The 17,886-nt window shown below is 46.6% G+C and overlaps 1 protein-coding gene across 1 annotated transcript in view; it reads left to right on the forward strand.

The window, feature by feature from the left end:
• Positions 1-17,886, forward strand: part of COL9A3 (collagen type IX alpha 3 chain) — a 31,567-nt gene that overhangs the window by 12,412 nt on the left and 1,269 nt on the right. The window contains exons 8-31 of the mRNA XM_065754605.1: positions 355-408; positions 1,066-1,119; positions 1,854-1,895; positions 3,206-3,262; positions 3,824-3,877; positions 4,344-4,397; positions 4,956-5,009; positions 5,683-5,736; positions 6,330-6,383; positions 6,956-7,009; positions 7,289-7,342; positions 7,991-8,044; positions 8,783-8,827; positions 9,458-9,511; positions 9,745-9,798; positions 11,308-11,361; positions 11,852-11,923; positions 14,031-14,066; positions 14,797-14,841; positions 15,336-15,368; positions 15,479-15,625; positions 16,248-16,302; positions 16,732-16,914; positions 17,137-17,214. Of these exons, the coding sequence (XP_065610677.1) occupies positions 355-408; positions 1,066-1,119; positions 1,854-1,895; positions 3,206-3,262; positions 3,824-3,877; positions 4,344-4,397; positions 4,956-5,009; positions 5,683-5,736; positions 6,330-6,383; positions 6,956-7,009; positions 7,289-7,342; positions 7,991-8,044; positions 8,783-8,827; positions 9,458-9,511; positions 9,745-9,798; positions 11,308-11,361; positions 11,852-11,923; positions 14,031-14,066; positions 14,797-14,841; positions 15,336-15,368; positions 15,479-15,625; positions 16,248-16,302; positions 16,732-16,914; positions 17,137-17,214 (1,495 nt within the window). The remainder of the gene's footprint in view (positions 1-354; positions 409-1,065; positions 1,120-1,853; positions 1,896-3,205; positions 3,263-3,823; positions 3,878-4,343; positions 4,398-4,955; positions 5,010-5,682; positions 5,737-6,329; positions 6,384-6,955; positions 7,010-7,288; positions 7,343-7,990; positions 8,045-8,782; positions 8,828-9,457; positions 9,512-9,744; positions 9,799-11,307; positions 11,362-11,851; positions 11,924-14,030; positions 14,067-14,796; positions 14,842-15,335; positions 15,369-15,478; positions 15,626-16,247; positions 16,303-16,731; positions 16,915-17,136; positions 17,215-17,886) is intronic.

Below are 17,886 nucleotides of genomic sequence, written 5' to 3' on the forward strand. Positions count from 1 at the left end.
TCTTGTGCTGGGCAGCAGGATATGGAGTCCTGCAGGTTGGCAGCTTTGTGGACCATTTTTGTGTATCCTTATCGAGGCAGAGCAGCCTTGTGATTGCTGGAAGTGGCCATTTCTGGAGAGCAGTGGGCTCTCGTGGTGTCTCAGAGCTGAGTTGGGAACGTGTGGCAATGACAATAGCATAGTCCATGGGAAGGTGGAGCAAGAAGGAAGTACATTGGTAAACCAGTTGTCTGGGTGTGAAGCTGGGCTTCCCTGGGTGATTAGTCAAATGAATACAACCAGACTGTTTGGCCCTGGGCTTTGAGAGCTGTGTGAGGTCGACAAGGTGTAAGGCTTTTTTTCTCTGTTCAACAGGGGCCACCAGGACCCAGTGGACTTCCAGGTGGAAATGGATTTCGGGGTCCTCCTGTGAGTTTTTCTCACTTAACAAACATATCACAATCACAGAAGAGTGAAGTTCATTTCTGTTTTCTTGACCTGTTCTGAAAGCGTGATGTGTGAGGCACTGCAAGCTCTACAGATGCCCGTGAGCAATGCTATCCCTTACATCAGCTTGTGTAGGGTCACCCTTGTCTACCGGTGCAGTGCCAAAGGTGTTCAGTTGCTTGCAGCCAGGTCTTCTTTTACCAACAATGAGTAACAGCAAAAAAGCAGCCAGTGCCATGAGAAGAGAGATCTGTCCCCACTGGCATGTGCCTTCAGCAGCCTCAATAAGAAGCTGTTGAGCAGAAAGGGTCTGATCAGAGGGAGCCCATTCCATAGAAGCATATTGTCATTTTTGGATGCCCATGGCTCCACTGGAGAGGTACAGAGCCAATAGAAGCAGAGATGTAGGTGCAGAATATATTCTTCCGTCCTACTACTCCCTATACTTGCACATGCATTTGTTATTCCCTTGGCAGCTCTAGAATCCTCTGCAAACAGAAAGAGTCTATTTAGCCTAATCTGAGATACCCTGCCTCACACTCACAAATATACAGTAGCATCTGATAGCTATCCCTCCTCTCTCTTCACATTTTCATCTAAATGATTAAGAAAAATTCTTCATATTTTTTCTCTTTTTAGGGGCCTTCTGGTCTGCCAGGATTCCCAGGGCCTCCTGGACCACCAGGACCTCCTGTAAGTTGTGAATGAATGTGAGAAACTTCCCATGGGGAGTCCAGAATTTACCTCCTGCTGCCAGAACATGTGTGTTTTATTTGCTGCAATTACCATGAGCACTACTCCCTCTCTGGGCTGACTTTCAGCAACCTCTGAACACGGCGCCCCAGGGAGCACAGTGATTTCACTGGCTGTGCTTCAGTGTGGGGATCATCTCCTGTTTGTTTATTACTTGTTCTGTTTGTTGCTTGCTTGTCTCTTGATGGTAAAGTGTGTGCCAGAGACGTTATCCCTGTCTGGGATATTCATATACACAGGCAGATTCCCGCAGGAGCTCAGATTGTAGGTGTGTGTTCTTGTTGTGCCAGCACAGGGTCTTGAAACCAGCAAGACTTGGCTTTGCTGAGTTTCTTTGGAAGGTCAGATAGGACCAGGAGGGCTTTCCCACAGTCTCAAAAGAAGGTCAGGTACAGCTGCTCTCCTGAAATTGCTGCCTTCACAGCCTAAGGACTCAAGGACTTTTCCCAGGCTCATCTGTGCATCTCCAGTTTGAGTCTGCCGTGTCCATTTTGGGGGCCAGTGAAGTCCATAACTAACGCTCTTTGTTCAGGGGCCTTTTAACACTGCGTGGCAAGGTGTCTGCCCTGTGCTAAATCAGCTGAGCTGGGTTTGTAAAGAGCACTTTTTGGAGATAACATTTCTTCCTCACGTTTGCCTCGATATGCTTAAAGACCACTTTTTATGAATTTCAGGGTCTTGCAGGCATCATTCCCGAAGGCGGTGGGGACCTTCAGGTAGGTTTCTCTTGATGTAGCATGAGAATACTGACATAGGTGGGGGAAGGTCAGAGCACTCAACATGTACCATCCAGATCTGCAGACACAGGTCTAGCATGCTGCTGTATTGCAGGATGCATAAGTGTTGAATGAGTGGGCAACTGTGAGGCTGAAATGTTCTTGCAAGGAGGTAGATATATTAGTGCTGTTTTTTTCGCTTGATCTTTGCTTTCCAGTTTGCAGGTTTTGCATACATCCTTCCTCTACAACTTTAGCATTTGGCAAATGGCAACAGATTTTCATGCATCTGTTTCCAGTCCTGCTTCTCAGGAGAAAAGGTTGTGCATGTTGCACTGTTTATTTCTATGGATGATGGCATGGAGCTCTTTTGGGTATATGCTTTGTTTGGACTTTCTTCTTTATGAGGATGCCTTGATTCCTTTCTTTCAAGGGGATGAAGGAAGTGTTAAGTCCATGAATGATGGAAGTGGCATTTGCAGATTTCGCAGCTGTTGTTGTGACAGCATCTCTGGTTTTCTGACTGGCATGCCCCAGAAAACTCAGAGTCAGTTCAGACTGCTTTATGGAAATCACATGGAAGTTAAAAGTAAAGAATACTATTTCTGCAATTTTAATGTAAGTTATGCTGTGGAAGATACCAGAAAATTAAATTCTTGTTCCATAGATGCAGCCTGAAGTTTTATTAAAAGAAAATAAAAGCTGCAGAAGAAGATCTTGTTCCTATCTATGCAGTTCTTAGTGGATGGTTTGGGACCCCCACTAAATTTCCATCCATGCTGTGATTCATTCCCACTCAAGCTAGGCTTCCAACCAGGAGCTCAGCCAGCACCTGCAGGTGCCAGCTTATTATTATTGGGGTTAATTTTCTATACAGCCCCTTCTGTTGAGCTTTAGTGCTTGTTCCTTTTCAGTTAGGTGAGGTGTCTCATGGAAATCAACAGGGGGGTCAATGCATGCGTAGAAGTGCTCCTAATGATTCCAAGTTATCCATGCTGCTCTGCTGTTCTCCAGTATTTCTGGAGCAGCTGTCAGCCTTCAGAATTCCTCACAGTCCATGCAAGTGTGCTGTAAGTGAAGCTGACCAAGCAGGAATCACGATTTTGTGAGTTGCTGTGGGCCTGAGGACCTGTTTGAGGACCCCTTTCCTATAAGGAAATGCCACCAAATGGATTATACTATGAATGAATTAGTGGATTTCGAGCCACAACCCACATGTGCTTCCAGACATGGCTTTTTCCCCTCCTTTAGTAATGAAACCTGCTTCTATGTGTGTATTTGCTAACCCAGAGTGCTCCTGTTTCTTGCAGTGCCCAGCTCTGTGCCCACCAGGTCCTCCTGGTCCTCCAGGAATGCCAGGATTTAAGGTAAGAGAAGTGCCATCTCTATATACAAAGTTGTCTCCCAAAATAGATGTCACTGTGAACCCCGGGCAGCATTCTGTTTGCTCAGTTGTGGTAAACAAATTCTAGGTTGCAGCCCTCAGGAAACCTCACTCAGTGGTTAAACCTCTCTTTCTGTGCCCTCCTACTCCACAATTCATGGAGAGATACTCTCCAGCAAGCCCCATGATGCAGATAATGGTTTTCAGAAACATCTCAGCCCCATGTTCAAAAGAGATGGGAACCAAGTTCTGGTGACTGACCTGTAAGTGAGAATTGCATCTGTAGCCTGCTCTCCATGCAGCTCATTCATGAGAATCGAGTTTGGGTATTTCCTGAAACAAGGTCAGTTTTGACATAGTGATACCAAACAGGACTGGCAGGAACAGGGCTAGCTGACCCCAGAAGTGACCTTAATTTTCACAATTGCATGTATTCCCTAGTTCTTTCCACTGTGTGGATTTAGGTCTTGCAGTTATCTGATAGGATTTAAGTTCTGTAACAAGACTGTACTGGAAACTGGGTAATTTGAGCTCTTATTTCCAGGGACACACTGGTCACAAAGGAGAACCTGGTGAAATAGGAAAAGAAGGAGAAAAGGTAAATTTCAATCTAAGGGGTTGGAGGGACTTCGGTATGTAAAAACACCACAGCAAATAGTTTCATCAAGAAGACAGGAAGGTGTAAGGCACTTGGCTGGACAACAAAGGGAAGTTATGTCTGAAGTCTAATTGCTTCCATTGCTCTGCATGAATGTCTGTGTGTTGGTACTTCCAGGAAATCCATCTTCCCAACAATCATCATGATAAGATCAGTTCCATAAGTTAACTTCTATTGTTCTGTATGCAGAGATGCCAGCTCAGGAGAAAGCCCTGCACTGATCACCCAGATAAACTCCTGGCTGATCCAGGGCTCTTGCATGTAGAAGAAATTACAAATGATATAGGAGCAAAACCTGCAGCAGAAATGTGGGTGGGAGAGAGCTCAGGAAGGACTGAGAAATTACTGGCTTTGGCCAGCAGGCTCATGCTGCCTCTCCTCTTCCTGATTAATTTTTCTCTTCCAGGGCAGCCCTGGCCCTCCGGGTCCTCCAGGCATCCCTGGCAGCGTTGGCCTGCAGGTAACACCTGCTCTTCAGGCTGGTTCCCATGACGTTTTTGCTGTGAAATTGCATGCTGCCATCAATTATTTTGTGTTATACAGACAGCTACTGCCTCTTTATAAAAACATGTGAGAAAATTGAGGGGGGGGGGGGGGGAAGGGAACGGAAGTAAAATTAGATTAGATTGATATAGCTTTAGTTCAGGTCTTGGTTTTGGTACCTCACTTTGGATGGAATGTCCAACAACAGCCACTGTCCTGGGACTCTGATAGAGCCCTGAATGCTTTGCCCCTTTCTGGGGCTGAGCACCGGGGTGGCTTGACAAGCCTGGCAAGTGGGCTGGAGAAATCAGGCAGGCTGAAAGCTTGCCCACGTGGATGATCTCCACTGTGTCACTTGCTCTGAGGTCATCACCGAATGGGGCAGGTACATTTTTGTGCAACAGGAGACTGAGCTTTCTGCTATTCCCAGATGTTTCTTAAAGTTTTGTATGTGGATGAATCCCTGTGCCATTCTGTTTCATCATTTTGTGTTTTAGCAGCGATTGGGTTTTAACTGATTTGTTTTCTTAATTAGGGCCCAAGAGGACTAAGAGGTCTCCCTGGTCCAATGGGTCCAGCTGGCGACAGAGTAAGAAACACCTTCTGATTTCAATCCCTCCACCATTGAATTGTCACACATGAAGTCTGGATGGCAGGTGTCCATTTTTCCTTAATGAAGACCCCTGGGGAACACATAGAGATGCAGAGTGCAGTCTCTTTCCTGCACACCCACTGAGAAATCAACCTTCCATTTCAGGACTGATAGCACTAAAGAATCTTTAAAATATATATCTATAAATCCCTGAGAAATCTATCATGAACATTTCTCTTTCTGTTCTCTCCAAGAAAGAGTCAAAGAACTGTTGGTGAACAAAGATTTTCAGGATGTGGAGTCTCTTCAGTGAGAACAGAGTCAATATCTTATCATGGCTTTGGAAGTTTACCAGTGTCCCTTGACTGTTGTCTTAGAGGCTGAACGGTTTTGAGTTTGATAAAATCATGCATTGATTTAGGACCAAGAGCAAGATAATGAGGCTGTGAATGATATCACTGTGCTACAAACATAATGCTGGGGAGATCCAGAGTAAAAACCTGCTTGTCCAGAGGGGGATCTTTTTGCAAGTCTTTATTACAAAATAGTATGAGATATGAGGTAGCTTTCCAGGGTTTTGTGTGTTTTCTTTGACTTTGGGCTGAGGTAGGGATATTGTTACTTACCCTCTGCCAACAGCAGCATTAGGATGGCGTGTTTTTCTTTGCAGGGTGACATCGGTTTCAGAGGGCCGCCTGGAATCCCAGGACCTCCGGGGAAAGCTGTATGTAGCTGCTTTGTGGCCCACCTTCCACAGCCAAAGCCTAATGTTTATCCTTTCTGAACTGAGCCCTCTGCTGCCAATGAACAGGAAGGAGATATACACACTCCGGAAGATTATTCCCATCACATTTTTCCCTCCAGTTAAACCAGACCCAGATCTCATGGTGTCTTTCCCTCTGTCATGCCCTGATCCTGTTCTGTGCACTTGCCTGCAGATACATCCCTGTGCCCTCCTTAGTGTGCCCAAATGCAAGACCAGATCTGCATCTGCAGAATTATGGCCTCTCTAAGAGCATTTTCCACTAGTTTTTCTCCTACACTGTTTCTGGTGAAAGGAAATGTTTCAATAAATGAAGGGGAAGGTGATCTCTGCCCTGAGGGATTGCTTGCAGAGTCCTTGCTGCAATTCATCCGTGTGTCAGGAATTACAGAGTGTAAGAGAAAGTACAGCCCAGCTCCTAGGGGAACTAGCACGCTCACACCTCTGCTAATGCTGGCAAACAGCACAAAAAAACCCTTCATCATTTACACTCTTGAAGCATTAGACTTCGAGAGCAATGAAAATACTTAATGGCTTTTCCCCTTTTGTCTTAGGGAGACCAGGGAATCAAAGGACCTCAAGGATTCAGAGGGCCCAAAGGCGATACTGTAAGTGCAGTAAAACCTCTGTCCGCTCCAGTGTTGGATGTGACATTCAGAGCAGTCTGTCTGACAGGTTTACTGTGGCTTGTCCCCCTTGGTTTGTATTTTAGCACTTTGCACTGTCCATTCCTAAAGCGTGGTAGAATATGAGAAGCCATTTGTTAGTGGCTGAGAAGCTGCTGAAGGGAGATGGCAGTGGAGGGGGCTATCTGGCCGTCCTGCCTTGGAGAATGTCTTGCTCTCAGTGCTGTATGTTTTCTAATGTTTTATCTAATTATGCCTCTAAAAAGGGACTAATTGTTCTTTTGCACTCGTGGGTACTGTGAATACAAGTAATGACAGGGATCTGATCTTGTATCTCCATTGCCTGAAGCAGTCCAGAATTGGCTCAGGCACTGCAACCAGCACTGGCTCATTTTTCTGGTGCTTGACAAAGGAAGCACCATAACTCTATGAACAAGACAAGGAGTTGGTGCAAACTGAAGGAAACATCCCCACAGTCTGAATGTTGTCGTGGCTTACTGATTGTTCATGAGGGTTGTGTCCTGGATAATGCAGGATTTATTGTTGTTTTCTAGGGTAGACCTGGACCGAAAGGAAACCCAGGGGCTCGTGGACTCATAGGAGAACCTGTAAGTTGATTAAGTAGGATGTAGGTGACAAGATAAAACAAGATAGGAGAAATCTTGCATCTTAAATTCTTTGTTACCAAGCTTCTGCTCTGTGAATCTGCATAACCTTCTGTGTAATCCTGGTTGGACCAAACCCTGGTTGCATTGTTTTTAATGAATAATTTCCCAGTTTCCTAGTACAATTGGAGATCCCATTGCCAAAAGATTCTTTGTTGTAAATGTATTTTGTAACCACAATGTCTGCCTTGTAACCTTAAGCTGCACTGTGCATGATTGCAGGGCATACCTGGCAAGGATGGGCGGGATGGAGCTCCTGGACTCGATGGTGAGAAGGTTTGTAAAGTCCTACTTACACACTGTGCAAGAAAGACTTCTGTTACTGTCCCATGTGTGTTGCAAAGCTTCTGGTTCTTGTAAAGGAGAAAGCATGGCTGGAAAGCTTTTGCTTTTAGAGTTTTCCAACGGTGTGACTAGTGAGGAAGAGTGAACTTATATTAATTAATCCCAAGGAAATTCCCTGAAGAAGGAAGATGCACAATAAGGGCCATGCAAGTATGATCTAAACTACGTCCCTGTGCTCTGTGTTTCCTCCTTGCTGACTCTAGGCCTTCAGAGCTGCCTTTTCAGAGCTGTTGATGGAGAAATCTGTTTATTTTAATTGCCTGTAGACCAAGTGCTGTCAGGTACTCGTTGCCTGGTGTTTGAATAGTGATCCCACAGAAGCAACGTGCACCGCGTGCTGCCAAGGACTGAAAGTTCTTGGATTATGAAGATTGGGAGTTACAAAGGAACTTGGGAAGCACTGGGGATCTTTGAGCAACCAGCAGTCCTTGTGTTCAGTGGGCATCCACCTCCTGTAGACACAACACGCTCTTGGTCCTGCACGTGTTGGGTGGGAGAAGACTGCAAATGCATATCAGGGAATGTGTCAGACTATTTTCCAGTGGCAGGAGGTCTCTCCTAACCTCTCAATATCCACAGGGTGATGCTGCTCGTATGGGTATTCCTGGAGAGAAGGGGCCAAACGGACTTCCTGTGAGTATGGCAGCATGAGCACTCGCCTCCGAGGCATTAAGGCAGTGTGGCTGGGAGAGGGGAGCTTCATTTTGTGCACTGTCTCACAAAGGGCAAATTTAAATCAAAAGGAAGTGCGTTTTCCCCACCACACAGACAGGGAGTGGTGTACAAGACGGGATGGAGAACATCTGGACAAGCACCAAACAGTAGTGCAGTAAAGCCCTGGCTTCTCACCATCTGGCCTAAATTAAAATCTAAATCAGAGAGGGATTTTCCCTTTTCCATCCTAGTGATGAGTTTCCCTTATGCAGGAAGGTAAAATTTGGGGTACAGCTGACTACGATTCAAAAGTGTGCTGATCCCTGCCTCACCACTATTCATTGGCAGAGTGTTTTGTTCCTCCAGTCTTCCAACTATTTAAATAAAGCATTTCTTTCTTCCCCTCTTACAAAATATTTTCAGCACCCCAGGAGGGAGGTTTTCACTGTGCAAAATGTTGCTGCTGTTGCGTTATTTGTATATTTCACTACTTTGTTCTAATTGTAAAGGAGTACTGTGTGTAGAGCAGCTAGGACAGTAGACAAAATAAAAGTGGAAAGCATCATTTCCATGGTGGAAACCACAGAAATGTAAATTTCTCCGTTGTTTCAAGCAAAGCATGCTTCATGTGAGACAAATCAGACCAGAATAATAAACTTAATAGCTTTACTTCTTCTGACACCGCTTTTTTTTTTTCTTTTTCTCTTTCTTTTCCAGGGTCTGCCTGGAAGAGCAGGGATTAAAGGCTCTAAAGGTGAACCAGTAAGTGAGTCAGTCTCTCTAATGATGGGCTCTGCTGGGGAAGCCATTAACCTGCACAGCAAAAAGGTTTGATGCCCACAGGTGCACCCTGAGGGAGGGCTGACCCTCGTGAGTGTCTGTGTTCCTTCCTGGGCTGTGTTCCTGACACTGAGGAGGTAAAGCAACAGAAATGGCCCTGCTTTTACTGAGACAGCTGCTGCATCTGGCTCACTGAACACATACCGGGTGCACAGGAGACTCAGTGATCATTTACTGAAGCTCAGAAGTGAAGCATGGCACATTTTGTCAAGGTCCTGAGAGTGAAGTTCACCTTTGGGAATAGAAGAGCTGAGCGTTTTCTATCAGTATTATCTTTCCTTCTGGAAACTTTCCCCCACTGCCTCAGGAGAAAAGCTTCTGTGGAGCGTTGGAGTGCTGCCTGCACTATGTCCCAGCACAGGACATATTGGTCCCCCATTGTTTAAGTGTCTGATGGATTTCTATTCTTTGTCCTCAAGCTATAAAAGCTTAAAGCTGTTCTTATTTCAGGTCTTAACTCCCTCCTCCGTTTTCCAGCTTGTTGCTCAAGATAGGACAGAAATGGATCTCTGAAATTGTTCCTTAATGGAGTGTTTGCTTTTTCCTCTGCAGGGCAGTCCTGGAGAGATGGGAGAGGCAGGTCCCTCTGGAGAGCCAGGTATCCCAGTACGTATCTCCATCATTTACATATCCGCTGAGTGTGCTTTACCAAACTGAAGCTGGAGCTGATGTGCTGCTTCCCTACACAAAGAAAGCTTTCAGAAGCAAGACAGGCAGTTGGAGTGGCCCATTAGACTGCAGTAATGGGGGATCCAAGAGTGTGTTCGGGCTCTGCAGTGGGCTGGGGAGGGTGGAGTTGCTGCTCCTGATTGCCAGGGATGACTTTGGTGTTGTTTCAGGGCGACGTCGGTATTCCTGGTGACAGAGGTCTGCCAGGACCCAGAGGAGCAACTGTGAGTACAGCACTGCTTGTAAACCAAACAGATACCAAAGGAGAGCTCAGGACACAGGATAGTCTCTGCCTGAAACAAATGGCCACTTTCTCTAACCACATTGCTCCCAGGCAGTTCATATTTGGCAGCAGAGCAGTCACTATCCTGTAAGCTATTTCAATGGATGCTGCCGCCAGCATCATTGTCCCATCCCTGTATCGCTTTCCTCACAGTAGAGGAGGACTGGATGATCCTGTAGCTCTCTTGCAACCTTGGTGATTGTGTGATTCCATGAAATAAAGATGCGAGGTGCACTGCAAAACCTGGAGCTATCCAAGCAGCAGCACTGCTGCAATGCTTTTCAATGAGTGCTTGAAAGGATCCCAACACTCACAGCCACATGGTGCAAAGCCAAAGCATTTTTCAGGTGGGAATCTGTTGTCACATTTTCTTGCCCACACCCTGCAGCAGTCCCATCTTGCTGTGGGTGTGGAACAAACCCAGATACCGCTCTGTCAGTTTTCACTTTTGCTCTCTGTACTGACAGCACTGTGAAACTTTGGGCTGAGGTCCTCAGTGGAGCGTTTTGTCCCCACGAGCACTGCATTCCCTGCAGCATTCCTAAGAAATGATTGTGAAGCTGACAATCAGTGCCTGGTGCATTGCTGCTGGACAGCAGGAATAATACACAAAAAAAGTGATGTAAAGATGATGAAGACCTCATTTTGTTCATAACACTAAAAATTCTGGGACACCATTTATTTTCTTCTTCCCCTGCTACTGCTGCGGTTGGACCTGACCTTCTGGTGGTTCTTATGGGCTTTTTTGTTTTCTTTTTATCCATTAATCTCATTTTGAAATCCAGAAGCCTGCAGTCTGACATGATTTCTGGTATGTGCCACTTGGAAGAAATTGAACAGGGTCGTGATTTATTGTTTGCGTGCAGTTACTCTTTAGATGCCCAAAGAGAGGGAAATCAGCCTTAGAAATGAACTCTATTCATAATATTTGCTTTTATGTCTGCAATTTTTCATCAAAATTGCCAGTACCACAAAAGATATTGTGTTGTTGTAGCTGAAGAACAAGTGAAGTTCAGCTAATTAACTGCTGCAGACTTCTGACATGGATGCAATAGGAGCTGAATCCTTGGTTATTTTTAATATTGTTTTCTTATTTCTGGCTTGTGTTATTAGAGTTCTAAGTTATACCAAATGTCCTTAAGCCTGGGCTGTTCTGGGAGAGAGAATAGATAGCATGCTTTAATCTTTTGCTGCCACCGATCTGCACTGTTCATGAGTAGGATATGTTCTTAACCACAAATATATACAAATAAGCATTTTTATTCATAGTAACAGTGTTAATAAATGTCAGTAAAAACACAAACAGGCACCACTGTAATGGCTGTTCAACAGCAGTGCTGCTGGGAAAAGTGTTCTGCAGTATGAAACTGCACGTTTCCTCTGTTAGATATGAGCCATCTAATGCCACAGGTGGGTTACCTGGCCCTGAAGCATCTCCTTATGTTTTCAGGGCCCCGCTGGTCTCCCAGGCCCCATTGGAGCCCCCGGTGTCCGAGGTTTCCAGGTCAGTGTGCAGACAAGGGTCACTTCACACACATCACATTCTGGTTGACTGTTGTGTTCTGCATTCTGTGCTCACCGCTGCGTGATGGCAACAAGTGAGGGAAGAAATGTCTTTCCCCTTGGTGGGATCATCAACGCAGTGCCGTGGAAAGAATGTAAGGGTGGATAAGCTGCCTGCTGGAACTGATGATGTTTAGTGTATATATCAGAAGGGTTTGAGTTTGAGTGCTCCTGGGAGTCACGGCTTGCTCGGGAGATGGGATCTTACTAGCAATGAAACTGGAGCACCTGGTCTGTGTGCTCAACCAGAAGTGAGAGCAGGCTGTGCCAGTCAGTATACGCAATGCCAACAGCAAGCAAAGGGTCCCTGGGAAGCAAAGGAGGGAGGGGATGCAAGGCAAGGCTTCCAAACGTGATGAGCTCTGGGGATGTCTTTCAGGATTCCCTGTTGCCCTAAGCTGTAGCTCTCTTTTTTGCTGTTTTCCTAACAGGGTCCCAAAGGTGCCAGTGGGGAACCTGGCCTTCCCGGCCCGACTGGAATTCGTGGAGAGTTTGGTGACAGGGTAAGGAGAAGATGACATCTGTAACTCCTTTCTGTTTGGGAGATGTGAAATTAGAGCTTAGCAGGTCCCTGACACAGTACAGCTGATGTCATCACAGCGAGTGGATGCAGACTAGCACATGAGGTACCTCCCCACCACACTCCTCCCGCCCTTATCATGCTGCATGCCCAAGCGGGGCCCCAGGCAGCCAGCAGGATTCATGCATCTGCCTCTTTTCTGCCTCGGTTCCCGTTCCTGCCCTATAGGGTGGGATCCTGTCAGAGCTGGAATAGATAACTGTTGTTTCCTGCTCTGCCACTCAGATGCCTTGATGAGGGTTTCAGGATTAATATCTTTTTTAATTACAGTTTGCTCTGTGATTCCTTTCTGAGTAGCACCACACCCGGGCCCCACGCCTCAGAACAAATGCGACCTTTTTGTGTAAGCATATTCCTTCTCGTTTAAAAGAAGCCAGCAGGGCAAAGCGAATGGCGATTGCTCGGGGCCTGCGGGAGAGCAGCAGCCGTGTGTTGGGCAGCTGCCTTGACTCCAGCTTTGAGGTGAACTTTGTGTGTCAGCGATCGCTGTGCACCGTGGGGATTTCACAAAGGCCCCTCTGTGTGGGTTTGAAGAAGGGAACGCAGCCTGAGGTGTGAGACAGGAGCGGCATTGTGGCCATGCCCACACTCAGGGCTTCGCTGCCGTGAGAAGCGTGTGTTCTGAAGGGGAAAGAGGCCCCTGCACTGAGCAGCTTTGGGGAAAAAAAGTCATGCTTAAAGCAAAAAGGGAAAAAAAAAGAAAAAGTAAGGTTTTATTTCTGGCTCTGGAGTTGAGCGTCGTTGCTCTGAGATGTAATTGCTGGTTATTTCTTAACCCCCGCAGCTCATTAACAGTTTTCCCCAGGAGAGTGTCAGGTCTGGGTAACCCCAGGAGCTCCCCAGCTCTGTGTGCAGCTGGGATGTGTGGTGACTTCCCACGGTGCCACTGATGTTGGTGACAGTCCCAAGTACCCACTGTGTGGGGAGAATACAATAGGGTTAGTGCAGCTTACCTTCCCTGGGCCTGCTGTCTGAGGCAGCAATAGGCAAGTCTGTCTTCCCAGGATTTATGTCAACGTCAGGTCCTGCATGCAGCAGGATCCCAGCAGTCCTTCAGTGAGAAATGCTGGCTGTGTTCAGTGGACAGAGTCATCCAGGAGAGGACAGGTGCTGGGTGAGCAACTGGCTGTGCTCAGGGCCCCAGAGGTCACCTCCTCCTGCTGCTGGGAGCTATGAATGCAGGAAATCCCACAGTCTGGAATCAAAACCTTTTCAACAGAAGCTTTTTTTCTCAGGGAGTGTTCCTCACAGAGCCCCCTTTGGTGGCTAAGATGTGTTTCATCACCATAAACTTCCACGGAGCCTTGGGACTCTGAGAAGTTGGAGGCATAGATCAAGATGGTGATGCTCAGGAAAGAATATATTGCCTTTGCTGCTGGAAAGCACAAAACAGGATTTATAGCTGTAGTCATTTCTGCATTTCCACATGCTATTGTCTGTTTTGCCAAGAATTATTTCTTCTTTAGTAGAAATCCTCCCCCTTCTTTCTTAAACTTATTCAGTGTTTGACTTGAGCAAAATGCCATGCCCTTATTCTATGTCTGTCCACCTGTAAGGTTCCTCCTGCTGAGCTGTCTGCAGGTCTGGTTATTAAGGAAAGATCAGATTGCAGGTGCCAGCTTGATGAATGTGTTGTGGAAACCTCATCTGAAGGGCAGAAGGGTTCATTACCAGAATGCATTTTGTTCCTGTGGCCGTGTTGTTCTGTGAATCTCCAAGTGAGAAGCACCTGACTCTGAATCTCTGAGAGAACTGGCACTCAAAAGCCTTGAAATGCCCTCCTGTTGCTCTTAGGGTGTAAAACGCAAGGGCTGAGGCCTGAGCTTTTGGCTGTGGAGTGGGCTACAAGAGCAGCACGGATGCATTAAATCTCTTCTTAGCTCTGAGAAGCATGGATGAGCTTTGGTCCCTCCTACTCGGCAGTTAGGCTGACTCCCACACTGCTGCTGTGTGAGTGCGTGTGTGACACACCAGGAATTCCCAGGAAAACAACACATTGTACTCATTTGCCTTCTTTTACTTATTCTCAGGGTCCTACTGGTGTTATTGGTGCCAAAGGTAACCAGGTAAGTGACACTGCTCTTCTTTCTGTGATGAGCTTCACGTTGAGGCAGAGTCCCTGAGACCTATGAAGACAGTTCATCCTAGCCCCATGTCTTGTCAGCCTTATAGGCTCATTTATTTCCTCTTTTACTTTCTGCTGCTTAGCTTCTGTAGCTAGGTCTGTCTCAGTGCTGAGCTTTTTGAGATAATTTTCATTGGATATACAAATTAGGTCAGTGCTTGACTTTGTTCTTGCAGAAAACAAGTCCTTTTCCAACAAGCATTGCTTGTCTGTTTCCTATCTTCAGTGTCTGTGTGGTCTCTGTGTTGTTGCTAAGGCAAAAGCCAACCTGTCCTCTGTTTGTCTTGCATTAACTTTCTCTCTACAGCCATAGAGTCACCGTAACAGTGCTCATTATCTGCCATAATTGCAGTGTTTGAAGCGAGCTTTGCTGCGCAGCACTTGGAGTGGTGCTGGAGCAGCAGTGTGCAATGGTTTGTGTTGCCTCCAGCACCTTCCATCAGGCATCCAAGGGGCATCTCTTCATCCTTGTGCAGGCTGCCTGCACTGTGCACTGCTTCAGCAGGGCAGCTCCTGGGCAGTGCTTCTCCTGGGGGTGGTGGATAATAAGCTGCTGAGTGTCCTCATCTCCCTTAGGAGCTGAGGTTGTTCAAGTCTCAGAGTGAGAGCCTTCTTGCCAGTAACCTGTGTCTGTTGTTGGGTGCTGTGTTAATCCTGTCATCTGCTTTCAGGGCATTGCTGGAGCAGATGGTCTCCCAGGTGACAAAGGAGAACTGGTAAGTGCCCTTTAGTTGGGTAGAATTGAATTTTAAACAGTCGAGCAAAGTAGAGAACTGTGAATCAAGAACGAATACGCTCCAACCACCATCACTGCACCACTGGCTGCAAAAAGGAGATGGCAAGCCCAGGCTTCCAGCCACAGCATGCTGGATGTGCACCTCCTGCTCCTCTGAGGAGGCACTGCTGGGCAGTGTGGCCTTCACACAGCACTGCCATATCAGCACTCACTGTCATTTTGTGGGGCACGGTGGACGTTTTTCTGTCCATCTCCAGGACTCTCCAAGCTGGGAGAGTCCATTAGTGCCAAGGCTGAATCTGGTTTATGACATCCCATTATTATTCCTGGTCCCTTTACTTGTGGCCCACTGCATGCCACATGCGTGTCATCGCTGCTTCCCAGGCCTTGCAGAATGGGAGACAGGACTTTCAGTGCACATTTTTTATATGATCTTTCATATTTCCCTTTCATATTTCCCTTTCTTTCTAACAGGGTCCCTTTGGTCCTCCTGGCCAAAAAGGAGAGGTATGTGTCAGGCATTGCGGACTCGTGCCACGTAACATTTGGTTACAAACATGCTTAGAGTGATGGATCTCCTTAAACTTTAAGTGCTGTATTATTTCTCTTTATTATAGCCAGGAAAAAGAGGAGAACTTGGTCCAAAAGGTGCCCAAGGACCCAACGGGACAGCTGGAGTTCCAGGGATCCCAGGGCACCCTGGACCCATGGGCCATCAGGGGGAGCAGGGTGTTCCTGGCATCACAGGCAAACCGGGGCCTCCCGTAAGTATCGTCCACTTCTGCACCGTATTTTTTCCCTGCACTGAATGGAAGGATTGCAGGTTTTGGATGATCATTCAAAAAAGAAGGTTGCATCCTTCATTTGAGCAGACCAAAGTAACCGTGCAGTCTTACATCAGAAGTTTTGCAGTGGAAAAAGATCAGTGGTTTGCAGGTCTTCAGAATTACAACCCTCACCCCCCCAGACGTTCACCTTGGAGAATGAAGCTTCTCTCATGGTGACATACAGAGTGTCTGTGTCCCTTGGAATGGGCTGTGAGCTGTTGTTGTCATTACAAAAGTGAGTTAGAAATTGGTCATTTAAAAATGCAGCTCCTACTCAGTGCTCCAAACGTTGGATGTTTTGACACTCAGGAGAGGCCCAGATTCAAGAGCTGCCCTGAAATGTTAGCATTAATCTCTGCCATCTGTGTTCTGTCACAGTTTCTAAATTGAAGCCGTCATCTCTTGAAAGGGAGGGGGAAAAAAAAACCCAACATTTTCATGCAGGATCCTTTGCTGCTTACTGAGCTGCTGGAAATGAGTTTCAAGTCATGATGCATCTGTCAGTGATTATTATCAATAACATGGTTGGTATAAAGCAGGATTTCTCCATTAATTGCAGGGCAAAGAGGCCAGTGAACAACATATACGAGAACTCTGTGGGGAAATGATCAATGGTGAGTTTTGCTGGGGGAAAACTAACTTCAATTACTGTATTTGGCTGAAGATGAGGAGATCTTGGACGTGAGATGGGATGAGAACGTGTTCTTTTCCTACCTTACGAAAAACACTTTGGCTGGAAATGGATTCTTCAGGAGCTCGCCTTGTTGTCTGGGATGTCTTTCATTTTTTTGAAGCTAGTATTTTTTAATGATTCATCGGGGCACAACACAAGGCGTGCTGGGAGAAGCTCTGATATCCCCTCCTGCATCATTCGGAGCCTCAGCCCCCACGTCCCAGCTCTCCTCTCCCCACTGTGGCCAACCCCACCCCCAGAGCAGGGCTCCAGGCAGCTGCCAGCAGGTTTCTGCCCAAACGGCCAAGAGTGAAAATGTTGGAGGTGCACTTCTTAATGGAGGTGTTGTTATTCCGCTTTCGTTTTGCAGATCAAATTGCACAGTTAGCTGCTAATCTGAGGAAGCCCTTGTCTCCTGGGATGATGGGTCGCCCCGGCCCAGCTGGTCCGCCCGGTCCTCCCGGAGCGACGGGAAGCGTCGGACATCCTGGTGCTCGTGGTCCCCCTGGGTACAGAGGGCCAACAGGAGAACTGGGTGATCCTGGTCCCAGAGGTGAGACTGAGCCAAGCAGTTTCTGTCTTGTGCCCACTGAAATAAATTACCAACTTGTACTGATTTCAGCAGTAGAGGAGAAGGGGTCAATCATTGGACAGACAGAGTTCTGGAGGATGGTTTTGCTTGCATCCTTTAGGGTCCTGTGTGAGCCAAGATCTTAGTGACCTGAAGATTTTTGATTTTACAACCCATTGCTGAAATTGTTATTTATGATTCAAGGTGACACTGGTGAAAAGGGAGATAAAGGACCAGCTGGACCAGGAATTGATGGGCCTGATGGTGACCAAGGACCTCAAGGTAAGCCTGTGCAAATAATGCAGTGAGTCACAGCGAAGTAAAAGCTCAGGACAGCTCTGCCTATTGTAGACAGTTACCATTGATGTTGCAGTAGGATTGTTTCCCTCTGGGAACAGCAGGTACGCACAATTTGAACAGCAGATCTCACCCGTTGCATCCCAACTTCTCACCGCTCCCATCTCACCCTGAACATTTCAGAGTAATGGGGCAGCTCCACTCTGGTTTCCTTCCACGAAGGGTTAGGAAAAGTCAGGAGCTTCTGTAGGAACAGAGGTAAAGCAGTTTTTCTAGTTGTGATTACCTCTTCACAATGAGTAGGTTGGATACAGGCACCAAAACCAGGCTCAGCATCCACATACTGACATAAAAACAGAATACTTAGATGCAGTTGTCTCTCACATTCTTCTGTAAAATAACTGCAGGAGCACATAAACGTTTTCCTTCCTAAAGTATGTCAAAAGATGCCATTTCTCATATATTGAGTACTGAGAGCACTTCTCTCATTCATGAGGTGGAGTGAGATCAACAGCAGAAGCAATTCTAACTCAAAAAGGATCAGGCACCATTTGTGGATCATATTTAAGTCAGGAACGCAGGTTTATAGGTACAGCTGTCCCTCAGGGAGACAGCAGCTCATTTTATGGTATTTATAAAGCTTCAGTAGCTTGTTGT

The sequence above is a fragment of the Cyrtonyx montezumae genome, unplaced genomic scaffold, assembly GCF_038088225.1.
Source record: "Cyrtonyx montezumae isolate F1298 unplaced genomic scaffold, pur_monq_1.0 scaffold_9, whole genome shotgun sequence".
Lineage (NCBI taxonomy): Eukaryota > Metazoa > Chordata > Aves > Galliformes > Odontophoridae > Cyrtonyx > Cyrtonyx montezumae.